Source organism: Arachis ipaensis, chromosome B9, assembly GCF_059453495.1.
Source record: "Arachis ipaensis isolate K30076 ecotype BB chromosome B9, ASM5945349v1, whole genome shotgun sequence".
In the NCBI taxonomy this organism is placed as follows: Eukaryota; Viridiplantae; Streptophyta; class Magnoliopsida; order Fabales; family Fabaceae; genus Arachis; species Arachis ipaensis.
In genome coordinates, this window is record NC_142444.1 from 136,162,875 (window position 1) to 136,185,007 (window position 22,133).

General features: G+C 38.5%; 1 protein-coding gene and 2 non-coding genes across 3 annotated transcripts; 2 read left to right on the forward strand and 1 right to left on the reverse strand.

Moving 5' to 3' along the window:
• Positions 1–183: 183 nt before the first annotated feature.
• On the forward strand, positions 184–291 carry LOC148546464 (small nucleolar RNA R71). The gene has a single exon (XR_015900654.1). It is a non-coding gene; the product is annotated as a small nucleolar RNA R71 (small nucleolar RNA).
• An 8,073-nt stretch (positions 292–8,364) lies between these two features.
• Positions 8,365–10,443, forward strand: LOC107616075 (uncharacterized). The gene is made up of 2 exons (XM_016318074.1): positions 8,365–8,391; positions 10,006–10,443. The coding sequence occupies exons 1-2, from the start codon at positions 8,365–8,367 to the stop codon at positions 10,441–10,443; spliced, it is 465 nt and encodes a 154-aa protein (XP_016173560.1).
• Positions 10,444–18,639: 8,196 nt separating this feature from the next.
• On the reverse strand, positions 18,640–18,747 carry LOC148546465 (small nucleolar RNA R71). Its single transcript, XR_015900526.1, has one exon. It is a non-coding gene; the product is annotated as a small nucleolar RNA R71 (small nucleolar RNA).
• Between the last annotated feature and the right edge of the window lie 3,386 nt (positions 18,748–22,133).

A 22,133-nucleotide genomic window follows, 5' to 3' on the forward strand; every position in this document is an offset into this window, starting at 1 on the left:
ATTATTCACAGGATTCCTCTCAGAAGTGTACATGAACTGGTTATTAGCAACCATGTCAATGAGTTCTTGAGCTTCTGCAGGCGTTTTCTTTAGGTGGATGGATCCACCTACAGAAGTATCCAATGACATTTTAGCTAATTCAGACAGACCATCATAGAATATATCCAGGATGGTCCATTCTGAAAGCATGTCAGAAGGACACTTTTTGGTCAGTTGCTTGTATCTCTCCCAAGCTTCATAGAGGGATTCACCTTCTTTCTGTCTGAAGGTTTGAACATCCACTCTAAGCTTGCTCAGCTTTTGAGGAGGAAAGAACTTGGCTAAGAAAGCTGTGACCAGCTTGTCCCAAGAGTTTAGGCTATCTCTGGGTTGAGAGTCCAACCACACTCTAGCTCTGTCTCTTACAGCAAAAGGGAAAAGCATGAGCCTGTAGACTTCAGAATCTACTCCATTAGTCTTAACAGTATCACATATCTGCAAGAATTCAGTTAAGAACTGAAAAGAATCTTCAGATGGAAGTCCATGAAACTTGCAGTTCTGCTGCATCAGAGAAACTAGGTGAGGTTTTAGCTCAAAGTTATTTGCTCCAATGGCAGGAATGGAGATGCTTCGTCCATGTAAATTGTAATTTGGTGCAGTAAAGTCACCAAGCATTCTCCTTGCATTATTGTTGTTGGGTTCGGCTGCCATCTCCTTTACTTGTTCGAAATTTTCAATAAGGTTGTCTCTGGATTGTTGTAATTTAGCTTCTCTTAGTTTTCTCTTCAGAGTCCTTTCAGGTTCTGGATCAGCTTCAACAAGAATACCTTTTTCTTTGTTCCTGCTCATAAGAAAGAGAAGAGAACAAGAAAAGAAGAGGAATCCTCTATGTTACAGTAAAGAGGTTCCTTATTGTTAGTAGAAGAAGAAAAGGAATAGGGGTGAAGAAGAATGAAGAATCCAAACACAAGGGTAAGGATAGGAGCAGTGATTTGAGATGAGGAGATGTTAGTAGATGAATAAATAATTAGAAGGAGATGAGAGAGGAAGGAGAATTTTCAAAAATAATTTTTGAAAAAGGGTTAGTGATTTTCGAAAACAGTTTTTGAAAAACGTTAGTAATTTTCGAAAATTAAAATAAAAAATTAGAATAATTAGTTAATTAAAAAGAAATTTTGAAAAAGAGGGAAGGGATTTTCGAAAATTAGAGAGAGAGAGAGAGTTAGTTAGGTAGTTTTGAAAAAGATAAGAAACAAACAAAAAGTTAGTTAGTTAGTTGAAACAATTTTGAAAAGTTAAGAAGTTAGGAAGTTAGAAAAGATATTTTGAAATCAAATTTTTGAAAAAGATAAGATAAGAAGATATTTTTGAAAAGATATGATTGAAATTAGTTTTGAAAAAGATTTGATTTTTAAAATCACAATTAATGACTTGATTCACAAGAAATCACAAGATGTGATTCTAGAACTTAAAGTTTGAATCTTTCTTAACAAGCAAGTAACAAACTTGAAATTTTTGAATCAAAACATTAATTGATGATGTTATTTTCGAAAATATGAGATAAAGATAAGAAAAAAATTTTTGAAAAATATTTTTAAATTTTTGAAAATAACTAAGAAAAATGAAAAAGATTTGATTTTTGAAAAAGATTTTGAAAAAGATAAGGTTTTTAAATTGAAAATTTGATTTGACTCATAAAAACAACTAGATTTTTTTAAAAAATTTTTTGAAAAAGTCAATCCAAATTTTTTAATTTATGAGAAGATAAAGGGAAAGATATTTTTTTTATTTTTGAATTTTTATGATAAGAGAGAAAAACAACAAAAATACTCAATGCATGGAAATTTTTGGATCAAAACAATGAATGCATGCAAGAATGCTATGAATGTCAAGATGAACACCAAGAACACTTTGAAGATTATGATGAACATCAAGAACATATTTTTGAAAAATTTTTAATGCAAAGAAAACATGCAGGACACCAAACTTAGAAATCTTTAATGCTTAGGCACTAAGAATTCAAGAATGCATATGAAAAACACCATACAACACAAAACAAGAAAACATCAAGATCAAACAAGAAGACTTACCAAGAACAACTTGAAGATCATGAAGAACACTATGAATGCATGAATTTTTCGAAAAATGCAAGATGAATATGCAATTGACACCAAACTTAAAAATTGACTCAAGACTCAAACAAGAAACACAAAAAATATTTTTGATTTTTATGATTTTATGATTTTTTTGTATTTTTTTTTCGAAAATCATTTTGAAAAAGAAAAATAAGGATTCCAAAATTTTTAATATGAATTCCAGGAATCTTATGCTCTTTAGTCTAAAGCTCCAATCAAAGGGTCAAGCATGGCTTAATAGCCAGCCAAACTTTAGTATGTAACTCAGACATGACACGCCTGACATTCCCTATCCAGAAGAATTAGACATGGCTTTACAGCCAGCCAGGTTTCAACATGCTTCATGAAACACTAGAATTCATTCTTAAAATTTTTGAAGAAAAATATATTTTTGAAAACATTTTTATTTTAAAATTTTTTTTTTCGAAAACAAAGGAGAAGTTTTTGAAAAATTTTGAAAAGAAAACAAAAAAAAAAATTACCTAATCTGAGCAACAAGATGAACCGTCAGTTGTCCAAACTCGAACAATCCCCGGCAACGGCGCCAAAAACTTGGTGCACGAAATTGTGATCTCAGGCAACGGTGCCAAAAACTCTGTACGCACGTCTTAATAAATCGTTTTTCGTTCACAACTTCGATACAACTAACCAGCAAGTGCACTGGGTCGTCCAAGTAATAAACCTTACGTGAGTAAGGGTCGATCCCACGGAGATTGTTGGTATGAAGCAAGCTATGGTCACCTTGTAAATCTCAGTCAGGCGGATATAAAATAGTTATGGAGTTTTCGAAATTAAATAATAAAATAAGGATAGAAATACTTATGTAAATCATTGGTGAGAATTTCAGATAAGTGCATAGAGATGCTTTCGTTCCTCTGAACCTCTACTTTCCTGCTGTCTTCATCCAATCAATCCTTCTCCTTTCCATGGCTGGCTTTATGTAAGGACATCACCATTGTCAATGGCTACTTTTAATCCTCTCTGGAAAATGGTCCGATGCGCTATCACTGCATGGCTAATCGTCTGGAGGCATCACCCTTATCAATGGCTGCATCCCATCCTCTTGTGAAAATGGTCCAAATGCTCTGTCACAGCATGGCTAATCATCTGAGGTTCTCGATCATACTGGAATAGGATTCACCCTCCTTTTGCGTCTGTCACTATGCCCAGCACTCGCGAGTTTGAAGTTCGTCACAGTCATTCAATCCCAGAGTCCTACTCGGAATACCACAGACAAGGTTTAGACTTTCCAGACTCTCATGAATGCTGCCATCAATCTAGCTTATACCACGAAGATTCTGATTAAGAGATCCAAGAGATACTCATTCAATCTAAGGTAGAACGGAAGTGGTTGTCAGGCACGCGTTCATAGGGAATGATGATGATTGTCACGTTCATCACATTCATGTTGAAGTGCGAATGAATATCTTAGAAGCGGAATAAGTTGAATTGAATAGAAAAACAGTAGTACTTTGCATTAATCTTTGAGGAACAGCAGAGCTCCACACCTTAATCTATGGAGTGCAGAAACTCTACCATTTGAAAATACATAAGTGAAAGGTTCAGGCATGGCCGAATGGCCAGCCCCCAAAACGTGATCACAGGATCAAAAATACAATCCAGGATGTCAAATACAATAGTAAAAAGTTCTATTTATAATAAACTAGCTAATAGAGTTTACAGAAGTAAGTAATTGATGCATAAATCCACTTCCGAGGCCTACTTGGTGTTTGCTTGGGCTGAGCTTGAATGTTACACGTGCAGAGGCTCTTTCTGGAGTTGAACGCCAGGTTGTAACGTGTTTCTGGCGTTTAACTCCAGACAGCAGCATAGAACTGGCGTTAAACGCCCTTTTACGTCATCTAAACTCAGTCAAAGTATAGAGTATTATACATTGCTGGAAAGCCCTGGATGTCTACTTTCCAACGCAATTGGAAGCGCGCCATTTGGAGTTCTGTAGCTCCAGAAAATCCACTTTGAGTGCAGGGAGGTCAGAATCCAACAACATCAGCAGTCCTTCTTCTACCTCTGAATCTGATTTTTGCTCAAGTCCCTCAATTTTAGTCAGAAAATACCTGAAATCACAGAAAAACACACAAAATCATAGTAAAGTTCAGAAATGTGAATTTAACATAAAAACTAATGAAAACATCCCTAAGGTAGTGTTTGTTTTGAGGTACTGAGACAGAGACTGATAGACTGAGATTCAGTATCGTGTTTGTTAGTTCAGAGACTGGTACTAAAATTTCTGTCTCTGTCTCTAAAATTTCAGTATTTCAGTATCTCCAAAAAGTAGGGACACAGGGGACTGAAATTTTTAGAGATGGAGACTGAAACTTTAATAACATTTTATACCTAAAATACTTTCATTTTGATTAATTAATTCCAATTTTACCCTTTATGCAAATTAAATTAGAGTTTCATTCTTGTTTCAATTCATGTCTCCCATTTTGCACCAAACAGAATACTGAGATTTATTTCAATCCTGTCTCTTAGTCTCTGTCTCTCAGTCTCAGTCTTTTCGTCTCTGTCTCTCCACCAAACGCTACCTAAAAGTAACTAGATTCTACTAAAAACATACTAAAAACAATGCCAAAAAACGTATAAATTATCCGCTCATCAATATTTCATAACACTTTTATTGTTTTCTTTCCAATTCTATGAATTTACTGTTTAATGCATTTTACAACCCTCAAAACAAACTTCCTGCTTGCCTGACTAAGTGATTCATTCGACCATTGTTTCTCAGTCCATCAATCCTCGTGTGATCGACCCTCACTCACCTGAGGTATTACTTGGTACGACCTAGTGCATTTGTCGGTTAGTTTATGGATTGAAAAATTCTGCACCAAGTTTTTGGCGCCGTTGCTGGAGATTGACTGTGATTGACAACTACCAGTTGTCTGATTGCTTAGATTAGGCATTTTTAGTTTTTGATTTGTTTTTAATTTTATTTTCTTTCTTTTTCTGTTTATTTCTGAAAATTAAGTTTCATCTTGGTTAAAATTTTTGTTAACTTTTTGAAATTAATTTTAGTGTCCCCTAGTTATTTTATTTTCAAAATTTTGGAAATTACTAGTTTTATTTATCTTATTTAATTTTCAAATTATTCATTTTATTTCCTTAGTTGTTTGCCTAGTCATTTCGAGTTTTACTATCTCACTATTTAGTTTATTTCATTTTATTTCTCTTACACAAGATACCTTACTGGAAATTCTCTGCACTTTGACGTAGAGACTCCCACCTTTCTTTTTTCTGTTTGTTTACAAGTAGGAATAGAAACAAAGAACTTCAGGGACGATTTTGAAGCAAAAGGCCGAAGGGTCAGTATGGATCCAAATGCAAATAAGCAACCCAGGAGAACTCTCGCCTCATTCACTGCTCCCTCCCCTGATTTCTATGGGAATATTATTATTGTGCCCCCTTTGCTACTAATAACTTTGGGATGAAACCTCAGTTGATCACCCTAGTGCAACAGAACTGCCAGTTTTATGAACTCCCGTAAGAAGACCCAAACTTGTTCATCTCAACTTTCGTACAAATCTGTGATATTGTGAAGACTAATGGGGTGTATCCCGATATCTACAAGCTATTTATCTTCCCATTTATCGTGAGGGATAGAGGAAAGTAGTGGCTAGATACTCAGCCCAAAGAGACCTTGGACACTTGGGATAAAGTGGTCAACAAATTTCTAACCAAATTCTTTCCACCTGAGAGGCTGACTAAGCTGAGGACTGATGTCCAGACCTTCAGGCAGAGAGATGATGAATTCCTCTATGAATCCTGGGAGAGGTACAAGTTAATGATCAGAAAATGCCCTCCAGATATGTTCATAGAGTGGATGCAACTACATATATTTTATTATGGCATCTCTGAGATGGCCAAAATGTCTCTTGATAATTCTACAGGTGGTTCACTTCACATGAAGAAGACCCCAAAGGAAGCTACTGAGTTAATTGAAATGGTTGCTAATAACCAATACCTATATTCTTCTGAGAGGACTACTGTAAAGGAAAGAGTCACGAAATTGGATACCTCGGGTGAACTTCTGGCTTAGAACAAGGCAATATCTCAGTAAATCAGTGCTCTTAATCAACACTTAAGTGGGATGCAAGTCTCAGCCACTAATGCTTAAGACACTTCCTATGATATGAGTGGCGGTTGGCCTCAAGGTGAGAATTATGAGTATGAAAACTTCATTCATGAGCAGGTGAATTTCATGGGGAGTCCCTTTAGAAACCCCAACAATGGTCCCTATTCCAATAATTTTAATCAAGGGTGGAGAAATCAACCAAACTATGGATGGAGAGAGAAACTTCAGAGGCAGCAACCAAATTCCTAGGGGGTTTCAATCAGAATTATTTCAACAACTGCCCACATCAACCTTCTCAACCTTAGAGTGTCCCTGACTTAGCATCTATTGTTGCAGACCTTTCCAAGAGCCAACAGAGTTTTATGTAGAAAATCAGAGTTTCACTTTAGAATTTGGAGATACAAATGGGACAATTTAGCAAGAAAACACCTGAGGGACCTTTTGATACTCCTTCCAGTAACACGGTTTTCACTCCAAAAGAGGAGTGTCAGGTAGTTAAGTTGAGAAGTGATAATATTGCAGGCCCAAAAACTAAGGGTGGTGAAGAGCAGGTTGAAAAAGAGACCACAGAGAGGACAAATGAAGAGGCAGAGCATGCCCCCCTCAAGGCATCCAGACAACCCTTTTCTAGTCACTCTTGATGCACATCCTGCTATACCCAAGGCTCCTGAATACAAGCCTAAAATGCCATACCCTCAGAGACTACAAAAGGCATCTAAGGACAACCAAATTTCCAAATTTTTGGAGGTTTTCAGGAAGCTTCAAATCAACATTCCTTTTGCGAAAGCCCTTGAGCAAATACCTCTTTATGCCAAATTTATGAAGGAGTTCTTGAGTAAGAAGAGGGATTGGAAAGAAAGTGAGACAGTGGTATTGACTAAGGAATACAATGCAATCATCGAGAAAAATCTCCCAAAGAAGCTACAAGATCCCAGGAGTTTTCTAATTCCTTGTGCCATTGGAGAGACCACCATTCAGAAGGCCTTATGTGATCTTGGAGCTAGTATCAACCTTATTCCTCTTTCGTTAATGAAAAAGCCTCAAATCGATGAGGTAAAACCGACTCGCATATCCCTTCAACTTGCAGACCATTCTATTAAGTATCCTCTTGGAGTTGTTGAAGATCTGCTTGTGAAAGTAGGACTTTTTATCTTTCCTGCTGATTTTGTGATATTGGATATGGAAGAAGACAAAAGTACTTCTATGATTCTTGGAAGACCCTTTTTGGCCACAGCAAGAGCTCTGATTGATGTGAAAAAGGGCGAATTGGTTCTAAGAGTCAATGAAGAGGAAATTGTCCTCAATGTGCTAGAAGCCTTGCAACACTCTAATGACTCCGAAGGGTGCATGAGAGTTGATATGATTGAACCTTTGATTAAAGAAGTGTTTGAAGCTGAGAAACTTGATGACATTCTAAAGTTTCCTTCTGAGGATGCATCACTTGAACTTGATGATTCACCACCTCTGAAGGAGAAGTCTCACACGCCTAGCACAGGAGAAGGAGCCCTGAAACATGAGTTGAAATCTCTGCCTCCATCTTTGAAGTATGCCTTCCTGGGAGACAAAGACATTTATCCGGCGATTATTAGCTCCTCTCTGAAATATGGGGAGGAGGAGGCGCTAATTCAGATGCTCAGAACTCACAAAACTGCTCTTGGATGGACCATTAGTGATCTAAAAGGGTTTAGTCTAACCAAGTGTATGCACAATATATTACTTGAGGATGATGCCAAACCAGTTGTGCAACCACAGAGGCGACTAAATCCTACCATGAATGAAGTGGTCCAGAAAGAGGTGATGAAGCTTTGGGAAGCCGGGATTATTTACCCCATTTCTGGCAGTCCATGGGTAAGTCCTGTACAAGTGATTCCCAAAAAAGGGGAAATGACAGTGATCAAGAATGAAAGGAATGAGCTCATTCTCACAAGAACCATCACATGGAGGCGCATGTGCATTGACTACAGGAGGATCAACAATGCTACCCACAAGGATCACTTCCCCTTACCTTTCATTGACTAGATGGTTGAGAGGTTAGCCGGCCATGCTATCTACTGTTTTCTAACTATATACTCTAGCCATAATTAGATTGCAATAGATCCTCAAGATCAGGAGAAGACAGCATTCACATGTCCCTTCAGAGTATTTGCTTATAGAAGAATGCCGTTTGGACTCTACAATGCCCCCGTAACTTTTCAGAGATGCATCTCTATTTTCTCTTATATGGTTGAAAAATTCATTGAGATATTTATGGATGACTTCTCTATTTTTGGTGATTCTTTCGACTCTTGCCTTAAGCATTTATCCTTGGTCTTGAAATGGTGCCAAGAAACAAACCTTGTTTTAAATTGGAAAAAATGCCACTTTACAGTAACTGGAGGTATTGTTCTTCGTCACTGGATTTCAAGCAAAGGGATAGAGGTTGACAAAGATAAAGTGGAGGTAATTGAAAAATTACCACCACCTATTAATTTTAAAGCAATAGGGAGTTTCCTAGGACATGCAATATTTTACAGGAAGTTTATAAAGGATTTCTCTAAAATTGCTAAACCTTTGAGCAACCTCTTAGTTGCTGACACTCCTTTTGTTTTTGATAATGACTATTTGCATGCCTTCGAAACTCTGAAAGCAAGGCTTGTGTCTGTACCCATCATAGCCCCTCTTAACTGGGATTTATCATTTGAACTAACGTGTGATGCCAGAGATTATGCTATAGGGGTTGTTTATGGGCAGAGGCAAGACAAGCTTATACATGTCATTTACTATGCCAATCGCATGTTAAATGACGCGCAAAAGAATTACACTACAACAGAGAAGGAATTATTAGCTGTAGTTTATGCGTTTGATAAGTTTAGATCCTATTTAATTGGTTCCATGGTTATTGCTTATACTGACCATGCTACTCTTAAGTACCTTCTAAATCTAACCAAACAGGATTCTAAACCAAGATTAATCAGATAGGTGCTGCTTCTTCAGGAGTTTGATATTGAGATTAGAGAAAGGAAAGGGTCAGAAAATCAAGTAGTTGATCATCTTTCCAGATTTGAGCCTAAAGACGGGACACCACCCCCACTTTTGTGACTGAGACCTTTCCGGATGAGCAACTCTTCATGATTCAACGAGCTCTGTGGTATGCAGACATTGCAAACTACAAGACCATGAGGTTTATCCCTAAAGAATACACTAAACATCAAGTTAGAAACCTTTTGAGTGATGCTAAGTACTACTTGTGGGATGAACTTTATTTGTTTAGGAGATGCTCAGATGGTATGATCTGGCGTTGCGTCTCAGAGGATGAATCACAGTAGATCCTCTGGCATTGTCACGGTTCTGAGATTGGAGGCCACTTTGGTGGTGAAAGGATAGCCACTAAGGTCCTTTAAAGCGGTTCTTATTGGCCGACTCTCTTCCGAGACTCACGAGAATTCATAAGAAACTGTGACCAGTGTCAGCAAGCTGGGAATCTCCCCAACAATCACGAGATACCATAGCAGGGAATTCTAGAGATCGAGTTGTTTGACGTATGGGGATTGATTTTATGAGCCATTTCCTCCCTCATACTCAAATACTTACATCTTGGTGGAAGTAGATTATGTTTCCAAGTGGGTGAAAGCAATAGCCTTACCCACCAATGACGCCAGAGTCATGCTGAGCTTCTTGCAGAGATATATTTTCAGCCAGTTTGGTGTCCCAAGGACATTGATTAGTGATGGAGGGAGCCACTTCTGCAATAGATAGTTAGATTCACTCCTATAGAAATATGGAGTCCGTCATAAAGTGGCAACCCCCTATCACACTCAGACAAGTGGACAGGTTGAAGTCTCTAACAGGGAACTCAAGAGGATCCTGGAGAAGACTGTGAGTACCTCAAGAAGGGACTGGACAAGGAAGCTTGATGATGTTTTTCGGGCATACCAGATTGCTTTCAAGACCCCTATTGGAATATCTCCATACCAGTTAGTTTTTGGTAAAGCATGTCCCTTGCTCGTGGAATTGGGGCACAGAGCTTATTGGGCAATAAAGTTCCTAAATTTTGATGCTAAGGCCACAGGAGAGAAGAAGCTGCTCCAGCTGAATGAGCTTGATGAGTTCAGAAACTCTGCTTATGAGAATGCCAAGCTTGATGAGTTCAGAGGGTTCTCCATTTCAACTCTCGGTTCAAGCTCTTTCCAGGAAAGCTCAAGTCCCGGTGATCAGGACCTTTTATGGTCACTGGAGTGTCACCTTATGGTCATGTGAAACTTCAAGAAGAAAACTCAGATAAAAGATTCATAGTCAATGGCCAGAGGGTCAAGTACTACCTTGGACGTGAGATTGATTGTCAGAGATCCACTCATCTGCTAGCTTAGCAGAACTAACCGTCAAGCTAGTGACGATAAAGAAGCGCTTGTTGGAAGGCAACCCAACCCTGAGTATCCTTTGGTTTTTCTTTCAATTGATTTTCATTTCTTTTTCATTTTATTTATAGTTTTCCTTGGTTTAATTTTGTTTATGATCCTGCAAAGTGTTTAGGAAAGGAACTGGAGGAATCAGGAAGAAAAATAAAACACCATGGAGCAAAATCAACTTGAAGTGCTCTGGCGCTAAATGCCAGGGTGGGCGTTTAGCACCGGAGTTGGCAAGCTAACGGTTAGCGTTGAATGTCAGGTGAGCGTTTAACACCCTAGATGGCATCAAAGAGCTGGCGTTAAATGCCAGGAGGGTGTTTAACACCCATAAGGGGATCCAATTTTCAAAGAAATCCAAGCCTCAAAAGGCGCTAAACGCCAGTTGGGCGTTGCAACGGTCACCCCACCCCACCCTCTCCCCTTTTGACCGTTTTACCTCTCTCTCTCCTCATTCCAAGATCAAGTCAAATTTTTTTCCCCAAACCATCTCATTTAATTCACCATACTCCCTACCCCAACCTATTTTCCTATCATATCTTCTAAAATCCTCATCAAATCGATCTTCCCAAATTAATTTCCTTACCCCCTCCTATAAATACCACCTCTATTTTCACCTTTCACCACACCTCACCACTACATTTTTCTACCTTCCTCACTTCTCTTTACCCCCTTTCTTCCTTTCCTTTCTCTTTTTTTCCTTTTAGCCAAAACCAAACCCCCCACCCTTTTTACGCCTTTTCCACTCTCTTGTTCGTTTTGTTCCCTTTCTTTCTCTTTATTTGCTTGGGGACGACGAATAAAGGCTTTAAGTTTGCTGTTGGGTGGTGCGGAATTTATAACCACAAACTAACCAGCAAGTGCACCGGGTCGTACCAAGTAATACCTCAGGTGAGTAAGGGCCGATCCCACGAGAATTGAGGGATTAAGCAACAATGGTTGATTAATTTACTTAGTTAGACAAGCAGAAAATAGTGTTTGAGAGTTCAAAAGCATTAAACAGTAATTCAGAATATCAAAAGACAGGCAAGTAAATAAGTTGGGAATAAAATATGGAGAAGGTAGTTAAGGCTTCAGAGTTATCTATTTTCCGGATTGACTTTCTTATTAATTTATTTTAATCATACAAGATTTAATTCATGGCAAACAATATATGACTAGACCCTAATTCCTTAGACCTTTCTAGTCTCCTCTAACTTTCATCAACCGCGAATTCCTTAGTCAATTAATTCCAATTAGGGGGTGAAGTTTAATTCTAGTTATTATGCCACAAAAATCCTAATTATCCAAATATAAGAGGATTATATGTCACATATCCCGTTAAGTCCAGATAATTAGAATTTAGGAGAAATTGTTTTCAACCTGTTGTTCAAGTAAAGAGCTTTTTCAAGTTATACAAGAACTCAATTAGAAAGAGGGTCATACTTCCGTTCCACCCAAATTCATAAGATAAAGAACGAAAATAATTCTTAAATTATAAATCAGTACATGAATTAAAATAGAAAAATAATAGAATTAATCAATACAATAGACAGAGCTCCTAACCTTAACAGTGGAGGTTTAGTTGCTCATGAAAAAGAGAGAAAATAAGAATTCTGGTAAACTGTAAATTGGGCTGAGGTGGAATGAAAAGTGGAATCCCCAGAAGAGAAGTTTCTTTTTTTTCTTTTATATCTAATCCTAATTAATTTAAAATCTATTTTCTAAAACTAAAATAATATCTTTTCCTATTTTAAAATAAAAATAAAGTTTAAATCAAAATTAATTAAATAATCAGCGTTTTCTGCACGTGGTGCATGTCATGTGTACGTGTCGGGTACGCGCACGCGTCGCTGTGCAAATCTCCAAATCACGCGCACGCGTCAGGTACGCGCACGCGTCAGGTACGCGCACGCGTCAGGTACGCGCACGCGTCGCTCCTCGCTGGTCATCTCCTTTAATTCTTGTGCTCCTTCCATTTGTGCAAGCTTTCTCTCCATCCTCTAAGCCATTGCTGCCCTATATGGCCTTCTTCTCTTTTTCTGTGGAAGCTCCATCAAATCCAACCAAATGCTACCTAAAATAAACAGAATTGTACAAGACTCAAAGTAGCATCCATAGTGGCTAAAAGATAATTAATTCTAATTAAACTCAACAAATTAAATGCAAATTCACTAGGAAACGATAGGAAAGATGCTCACGTATCATTGGGGCGCTCCATTTTTCACTTTTCTCATTTTTTTCATGGCACCAAAAGTTGGAGAATCCTATTCAAGGAAGAGGAAGGAGAAGGCTCCCTCCACTATCCCATATGATGTCAACCGGTCCCAAACTAAAGTTCATGAGGATCACTATAATGAAGTTGTGAGCAAAAAGAAAGTAATTCCAAAGGTCCAATTTGATCTGTAGCTGGACAAATATTCGGAGATCCAAGAACAAATTCGGAGTAGGGGTTGGGAAGTTCTGGCCAACCCTATGACTTAGGTTGGAGTTCTGAAGGTCAGAGAGTTTTATGCCAGCTTGTGGGTGACCTACAAGCACATCAAGGATGTGAATCCTGAGTTCAAGTCTTGGCGCACTATGATCCGAGGGGAAATCCTATAGTTCGGTCCAGAGAGAGTGAGGGAGATACTTCAGTTGCCTCCATCTAGATATGACCCTCACTCCTACACTAAGAGGATCAACACTGATCAGAGACCAGGTGCTCACTGATATATGCCTCCCCGAAGCACAGTGGAGGAGGGATGCTAAGGGTCAGCCATACCAGCTGAGGAGGCATAATCTGAAACCATTTGCTTGGGGTTGGTTGGAGTTTATTAAGTGCTCCATCATCCCTACGAGTAACCGGTCTGAGGTTACTATTGACTGAGCCGTGATGATTCACTGCATCATGCTCGGCAATGAGGTGGAGGTGTAGCGTGTGATCCCTCATGAGATATATAGCATAGCAGCTAAGACTTTCACCTCAGCTAGATTAGCATTCCCTCACCTCATTTTTTGCTTGTGTGAGGCTGTTCATGTCTGGATTGATAGAGACACTTTTATTGCAGTTGACACACCGATCACGAGGAGGGGCATGGAGTATGCTCGGGAGCTTGGACAAGTACCACCCTAGAAGTCAATTCCCCCTCCTCAGCAGGAGCAGCCTGAAGTGCATCAAGGATAGTACTTTCCCCCGCGCGAGTTCTGCGATCAGCTGACGGCATCCATTGGAAAGTTGGCATCTTCTACTATCCAACTGAGGATAGAGCATAAGGACCACTTAGTCCTTCTCCATCAGCTAGTAGAGGAGGAGCAGCAGAGACAGAGGCGTGAGCTGGATGAGCTGAGGCGCCATAGAGGATTCTCGGGAGGGAGGAGCAGCTACCATGACTGAAATGGTTGAGTTTCTTTATCTTCTACTTATTTTATTTTCTGTTCTTCAGTATTTTATCTTATTTCTTATTTTCTGTTTGAAAGCCTTTGCATGATCAGTAGTAGTACTTTATTATTTTTCTATATTTTAGTAGTTTACTTTGCCATATTATGCTTATTTTGAAAATTATCTCATGTATTGCACACTAAACTTTAGAAATGAAAAAGAAAAAGAAAAGTAGTAAAATACATGAGACTTGAGTTATATATCATGAGTTGTCCTGATTACTTTAATGTGGTGGTATTATTTATGATTCCAAATTCATGAATTGAACAGTGCATACTCGATATTAAAGTTAAGAATGTTGATTCCTGAATTACATAAGCTTAGAAAAATATTATGGATTCTCCAAAACTCAGTAAGAAATTGACCCTTGAAGCAAAACAAACAGCAAAAAGAAAAAGAAAAAGAAAATAAAAAGTAAAGTCCAAGGCTCTGAGCATCAATAGTAAGGAATTTAAAAAATGATTAAAAGCTCAAAGAGTTATTTTTCTAACTATATGCTTGTGGTGTGAATGTGTTAAGTAATCCTTGAGACAGAGCACTAAGAGTCGAGACCAAGTGCAATTACAGAGTATGTCAAAGGCTCTGAGTACCTGATGAGCGGATAATTTATACGCTTTTTGGCATTGTTTTTAGTATGTTTTTAGTAGAATCTAGTTACTTTTAGGGATGTTTTTATTAGTTTTTATGTTAAATTCATATTTCTGGACTTTACTATGAGTTTGTGTGTTTTTCTGTGATTTCAGGTATTTTCTGGCTGAAATTGAGGGACTTGAGCAAAAATCAGATTCAGAGGTTGAAGAAGGACTGCTGATGCTGTTGGATTCTGACCTCCCTGCACTCAAAGTGGATTTTCTGGAGCTACAGAACTCAAAATGGCACGCTTCCAATTGTGTTGGAAAGTAGACATCCAGGGCTTTCTATCAATATATAATAGTCCATACTTTGACCGAGTTTAGACGACGTAAAAGGGCGTTGAACGCCAGTTCTACGCTGCTGTCTGGAGTTAAACGCTAGAAACACGTCACAAACCAGAGTTGAACGCCAGAAATACGTTACAACCTGGCGTTCAACTCCAAGAATGACCTCTGCACGTGTAACATTCAAGCTCAGCCCAAGCACACACCAAGTGGGCCCCGGAAGTGGATTTATGCATCAATTACTTACTTCTGTAAACCTTAGTAACTAGTTTAGTATAAATAGGAATTTTTACTATTGTATTAGACATCTTTGATCAGTTTTATGCTATCTTAGACCTCCATGGGAGGCTGGCCATTCGGCCATGCTTACCCTATATTCAATTATGTATTTTCAACGGTAGAGTTTCTACACTCCATAGATTAAGGTGTGGAGCTCTGCTGTTCCTCATGAATTAATGCAAAGTACTACTGTTTTTCTATTCAATTCAACTTATTCCGCTTCTAAGATATTCATTCGTACTTCAACCTGAATATGATAAATGTGACAATCATCATCATTCCCTATGAACGCGTGCCTGGCAACCATTTCCGTTCTACCTTAGATTGAATGAGTATCTCTTGGATCTCTTAATCAGAATCTTCGTGGTATAAGCTAGATTGATGGCGGTATTCATGAGAGTCCGGAAAGTCTAAACCTTGTCTGTGGTATTCCGAGTAGGACTCTGGGATTGAATGACTGTGACGAACTTCAAACTCGCGAGTGCTGGGCGTAGTGACAGACGCAAAAGGAGGGTGAATCCTATTCCAGTATGATCGAGAACCTCAGATGATTAGCCGTGCTGTGACAGAGCATTTGGACCATTTTCACAAGAGGATAGGATGTAGCCATTGACCACGGTGATGCCTCCAGACGATTAGCCATGCAGTGACAGCGCATCGGACCATTTTTCAGAGAGGATCAAAAGTAGCCATTGACAATGGTGATGTCCTTACATAAAGCCAGCCAGGGAAAGGAGTAGGATTGATTGGATGAAGACAGCGGGAAAGCAGAGGTTCAGAGGAACGAATGCATCTCTATACCTTTATCTGAAATTCTCACCAGTGATATACATAAGTATTTCTATCCTTATTTTATTATTTATTTTCGAAAACTCCATAACTATTTCATATTCGCCTGACTGAGATCTACAAGGTGACCATAGCTTGCTTCATACCAACAATCTCCATGGGATCGACCCTTACTCACATAAGGTTTATTACTTGGACGATCCAGTGCACTTGCTGGTTAGTTGTATCGAAGTTGTGAATGAAAAACGATTTATTAAGACGTGCGTACAGAGTTTCTAGCGCCGTTGCCTGAGATCACAATTTCGTGCACCAAGTTTTTGGCGCCGTTGCCGGGGATTGTTCGAGTTTGGACAACTGACGGTTCATCTTGTTGCTCAGATTAGGTAATTTTCTTTTTGTTTTCTTTTCAAAATTTTTCATAAACTTCTCCTTTTTTTCGAAAAAAAAATGTTTTCAAAAATATATTTTTCTTCAGAATTTTTAAGAATGAATTCTAGTGTTTCATGAAACATGTTGAATCCTATCTGGCTGTAAAGCCATACCCAAACTGCTTTGGGACTGGTCTTCAACTAATCACTTCAATGCATGTAATGGCATGCTAAAGCTTGGCTGGCTATTAAGCCATGCCTAACCCTCAGATTGGAGCTTTAGAATAAGAATACAAGATTCCTGGAATTCATATTAAAAATTCTGGAATCCTTATTTTTTTTCTTTTTCAAATAATTTTCGAAAAATACAAAAAAAAATTAGAAAATCATAAAAATCAAAAATATTTTTGTGTTTCTTGTTTGAGTCTTGAGTCAAATTGTAAGTTTGGTGTCAATTGCATGTTCATCCTGCATTTTTCAAAAAATCATGCATTCATAGTGTTCTTCATGATCTTCAAGTTGTTCTTGGTAAGTCTTCTTGTTTGATCTTGATGTTTTCTTGTTTTGTGTCTTTTCTTGTTTTTCATATGCATTTTTGCATTCATAGTGTCTAAACATGAAAGATTTCTAAGTTTGGTGTCTTGCATGTTTTCTTTGCATTAAAAATTTTTCAAAAATAAGTTCTTGATGTTCATCATGATCTTCAAAGTGTTCTTGGTGTTCATCTTGACATTCATAGTGTTCTTGCATGCATTCCTTGTTTTGATCCAAAAAGAAAAGAGAAAAACATGAAAATGATGTTTTAATTTTTTCCCTCTCATCATCAAAAATTCAAAAATAAAAAAAAAATATCTTTCCCTTTTTCTTCTCATCAAATTCAAAAATTTGAATTGACTTTTTCAAAATTTTTAAAATCTAGTTGTTTCTTATGAGTCAAATCAAATTTTCAATTTGAAAATCCTATCTTTTTCAAAATCTTTTTCAAAAATCAAATCTTTTTTCATTTTTCTTAGTTATTTTCAAAAATTTTAAAAAAATCTTTTTCAAAAATCTTTTTCTTACCTATATCACAAAATTTTCGAAAATAACATCATCAATTAATGTTTTGATTAAAAAATTTCAAGTTTGTTACTTACTTGTTAAGGAAGATTCAAACTTTAAGTTCTAGAATCATATCTTGTGATTTCTTGTGAATTAAGTTATTAATTGTGATTTTAAAAATCAAATCTTTTTCAAAAACTAATTTCAATCATATCTTTTCAAAAATATCTTCTTATCTTATCTTTTTCAAAAATTTGATTTCAAAATATCTTTTCTAACTTCCTAACTCCTTATCTTTTCAAATTTGTTTCAACTAACTAACCAACTTTTTGTTTGTTTCTTATCTTTTTCAAAACTACCTAACTAACTCTCTCTCTCTAATTTTCAAAAATATCTCTCTCTTTTTTCAAAAATTCTTTTTAATTTTTTATTTTAATTTTCAAAAATTACTAACCTTTTTCAAAAACTATTTTCGAAAATCACTAACCCTTTTTCAAAAATTATTTTCGAAAATTCTCCTTCCTCTCTCATCTCCTTCTAATTATTTATTCATCTACTAACATCTCCTCATCTCAAATCACTGCTCCTATCCTTACCCTTGTGTTTGGATTCTTCATTCTTCTTCACCCCTATTCCTTTTCTTCTTCTACTAACAATAAGGAACCTCTTTACTGTAACATAGAGGATTCCTCTTCTTTTCTTGTTCTCTTCCCTTTCTTATGAGCAGGAACAAGGAAAAAGGCATTCTTGTTGAAGCTGATCCAGAACCTGAAAGGACTCTGAAGAGGAAACTAAGAGAAGCTAAATTACAAAAATCCAGAGACAACCTTATTGAAAATTTCGAACAAGTAAAGGAGATGGCAGCCGAACCCAACAACAATAATGCAAGGAGAATGCTTGGTGACTTTACTGCACCAAATTCCAATTTACATGGACGAAGCATCTCCATTCCTGCCATTGGAGCAAACAACTTTGAGCTGAAACCTCAGCTAATTTCTCTGATGCAGCAGAATTGCAAGTTTCATGGACTTCCATCTGAAGATCCTTTTCAGTTCTTAACTGAATTCTTGCAGATATGTGATATTGTTAAGACTAATGGAGTAGATCCTGAAGTCTACAGGCTCATGCTTTTCCCTTTTGCTGTAAGAGACAGAGCTAGAGTGTGGTTGGACTCTCAACCCAGAGATAGCCTGAACTCTTGGGACAAGCTGGTCACGGCTTTCTTAGCCAAGTTCTTTCCTCCTCAAAAGCTGAGCAAGCTTAGAGTGGATGTTTAAACCTTCAGACAGAAAGAATGTGAATCCCTCTATGAAGCTTGGGAGAGATACAAGCAACTGACCAAAAAGTGTCCTTCTGACATGCTTTCAGAATGGACCATCCTGGATATATTCTATGATGGTCTGTCTGAATTAGCTAAAATGTCATTGGATACTTCTGCAGGTGGATCCATCCACCTAAAGAAAATGCCTGCAGAAGCTCAAAAACTTATTGACATGGTTGCTAATAACCAGTTCATGTACACTTCTGAGAGGAATCCTGTGAATAATGGGACGCCTATGAAGAAGGGAGTTCTTGAAATTGATACTCTGAATGCCATATTGGCTCAGAATAAAATATTGACTCAGCAAGTCAATATGATTTCTCAGAGTCTGAATGGAATGCAAGCTGCATCCAACAGTACTCAAGAGGCATCTTCAGAAGAAGAAGCATATGATCATGAGAACCCTGCAATAGCAGGGGTAAATTATATGGGTGAACCTTATGGAAACACCTATAACTCATCATGGAGAAATCATCCAAATTTCTCATGGAAGGATCAAAAGCCTCAACAAGGCTTTAATAATGGTGGAAGAAACAGGTTTAACAACAGTAAACCTTTTCCATCATCCACTCAGTAACAGACAGAGAACTCTGAACAAAATACTTCTAATTTAGCAAACTTAGTCTCTGATCTATCTAAGGCCACTGTGAGTTTCATGAATGAAACAAGGTCATCCATCAGAAATTTGGAGGCACAAGTGGGCTAGCTGAGTAAAAGGATCACTGAAATCCCCCTAGTACTCTCCCAAGCAATACAGAAGAAAATCCAAAAGGAGAGTGCAAGGCCATTGAATTAATCACCATGGCCGAACCTGTAAGGGAGGTTGAGGACGTGAATCCCAGTGAGGAAGACCTCTTGGGATGTCCAGTGATCAATAAGGAGTTTTTCTCTGAGGAACCAAAAGAATTTGAGGCTCATCTAGAGACCATAGAGATTCCATTAACCCTCCTTATGCCATTCATGAGCTCTGATGAGTATTCCTCTTCTGAAGAGAATGAGGATGTTACTAAAGAGCAAGTTACCAAGTACCTTGGTGCAATCATGAAGCTGAATGCCAAATTATTTGGCATTGAGACTTGGGAAGATGAACATCCCTTGTTCACCAATGAACTGAGTGATCTGGATCAACTGACATTGCCTCAGAAGAAATAGGATCCTGGAAAGTTCTTAATACCTTGTACCATAGGCACCATGACCTTTGAGAAGGCTCTATGTGACCTTGGGTCAGGGATAAACCTCATGCCCCTCTCTGTAATAGAGAAACTGGGAATCTATGGGGTGCAAGCTGCTAAAATCTCATTAGAGATGGCAGACAATTCAAGAAAACAGGCTTATGGACAAGTAGAGGACGTGTTAGTAAAGGTTGAAGGCCTTTACATCCCTGCTGATTTCACAGTCCTAGATACTAGGAAGGATGAGGATGAATTCATCATCCTTGGAAGACCCTTCCTAGCCACAGCAAGAGCTGTGATTGATGTGGACAGAGGAGAATTGATCCTTCAATTAAATGAGGACAACCTTGTGTTTAAAACTCAAGGATCTCTCTCTGTACCCATGGAGAGGAAGCATAGTAAGCTTCTCTCATTGCAGAGTCAACCAGAGCCCCCACAGTCAAACTCTAAGTTTGGTGTTGGGAGGCCACAACCAAACTCTAAGTTTGGTGTTGAACTCCCATATCCAAACTCTAAGTTTGGTGTTGGGGAGTCTCAACAATGCTCTGAACATCTGTGAGGCTCCATGAGAGCCCACTGTCAAGCTATTGACATTAAAGAAGCGCTTGTTGGGAGGCAACCCAATTTTTATTTAACTATATTTTTATTAGTTATATGTCTAAATAGGTACATGATCATGTGGAGTCACAAAATAAATATAAAAATTGAAAACGGAATCAAAAATAGCAGAAGAAAAATCACACCCTAGAGGAAGACCTTACTGGCGTTCAACGCCAGAACAGAGCATGGTTCTGGCGCTGAACGCCCAAAATGGGCAGCATCTGGGCGTTTGAACGCCAGAATTGCACCCTGGAGAAGAGCTGGCGCTGAACGCCCAGAACAAGCATGGTTCTGGCGTTCAACGCTAGAAATGGGCAACAAATGGGCGTTCAACGCCCAGAACAAGCACCAATCTGGCGCTGAACGCCCAGCGTTGTGTGCAAAGGCATTTTGCATGCCTAATTTGGTGCAAGGTTGTAAATACTTGAACACCTCAGGATCTGTGGACCCCATAGGATCACCTCAGGATCTGTGGACCCCACAGGATCCCCACCTACCTCCACTCACTTCTCTCTTCTCAATCATCCTCTCTTCCCAATAAACACTCTTCCCCAAAACTCTTCACCAATCACCTCAATCTCTCTTCCCTATCACCACTTCACCACTCACATCCATCCACTCTTCCCCATAAACCTACCTCATAAACTCCACCTACCTTCAAAATTCAAACTCACTTTCCCACCCAAACCCACCCTATATGGCCGAACCTTAACCCCCCTCCCTTCCCTATATATAGCCCTCCATTCTCCCTCATTTTCACACAACACAACCCTCTCTTCTCTTCTTGGCCGAATACACCTCTCCCCCCTCTCCTCCATATTTTCTTCTTCTTCTTCACATATTCTTTCTTCTCTTGCTCGAGGGCGAGAAAAATTCTAAGTTTGGTGTGGTAAAAGCATAAGCTTTTTATTTTTCCATTACCATTGATGGCACCCAAGACCGGAGAATCCTCTAGAAAAGGGAAAGGGAAGACAAAAGCTTCCACCTCCGAGTCATGGGAGATGGAAAGATTCATCTCCAAAGCTCATCAAGACCACTTCTATGATGTTGTGGCCAATAAGAAGGTGATCCCCGAGGTCCCTTTCAAGCTCAAGAGAAATGAGTATCCGGAGATCTGACATGAAATCCAAAGAAGAGTTTGGGAAGTTCTAACAAACCCCATCCAACAAGTCGGCATCCTAATGGTTCAATAGTTCTATGCCAATGCATGGATCACTAGGAACCATGATCAAAGTAAGAACCCGAATCCAAAGAATTATATTACAATGGTTCAGGGGAAATACTTAGATTTTAGTCCGGAAAATGTGAGGTTGGCGTTTAACTTGCCTATGATGCAAGGAGATGCACGCCCCTACACTAGAAGGGTCAACTTTAATCAAAGGTTGGACCAAGTCCTCATGGACGTATGTGTGGAAGGAGCTCAATGGAAGATTGACTCCAAAGACAAGCCGATTCAACTAAGAAGACTGGACCTCAAGCCTGTAGCTAGAGGATGGTTGGAGTTCATCCAACGCTCCATCATCCCCACTAGCAACCGATCTGAAGTTACTGTGGATCGGGCCATCATGATCCATAGCATCATGATTGGAGAGGAAGTAGAAGTTCATGAAGTCATCTCCCTTGAACTCTACAAAATAGCCAAAAAGCCCTCTCCTGG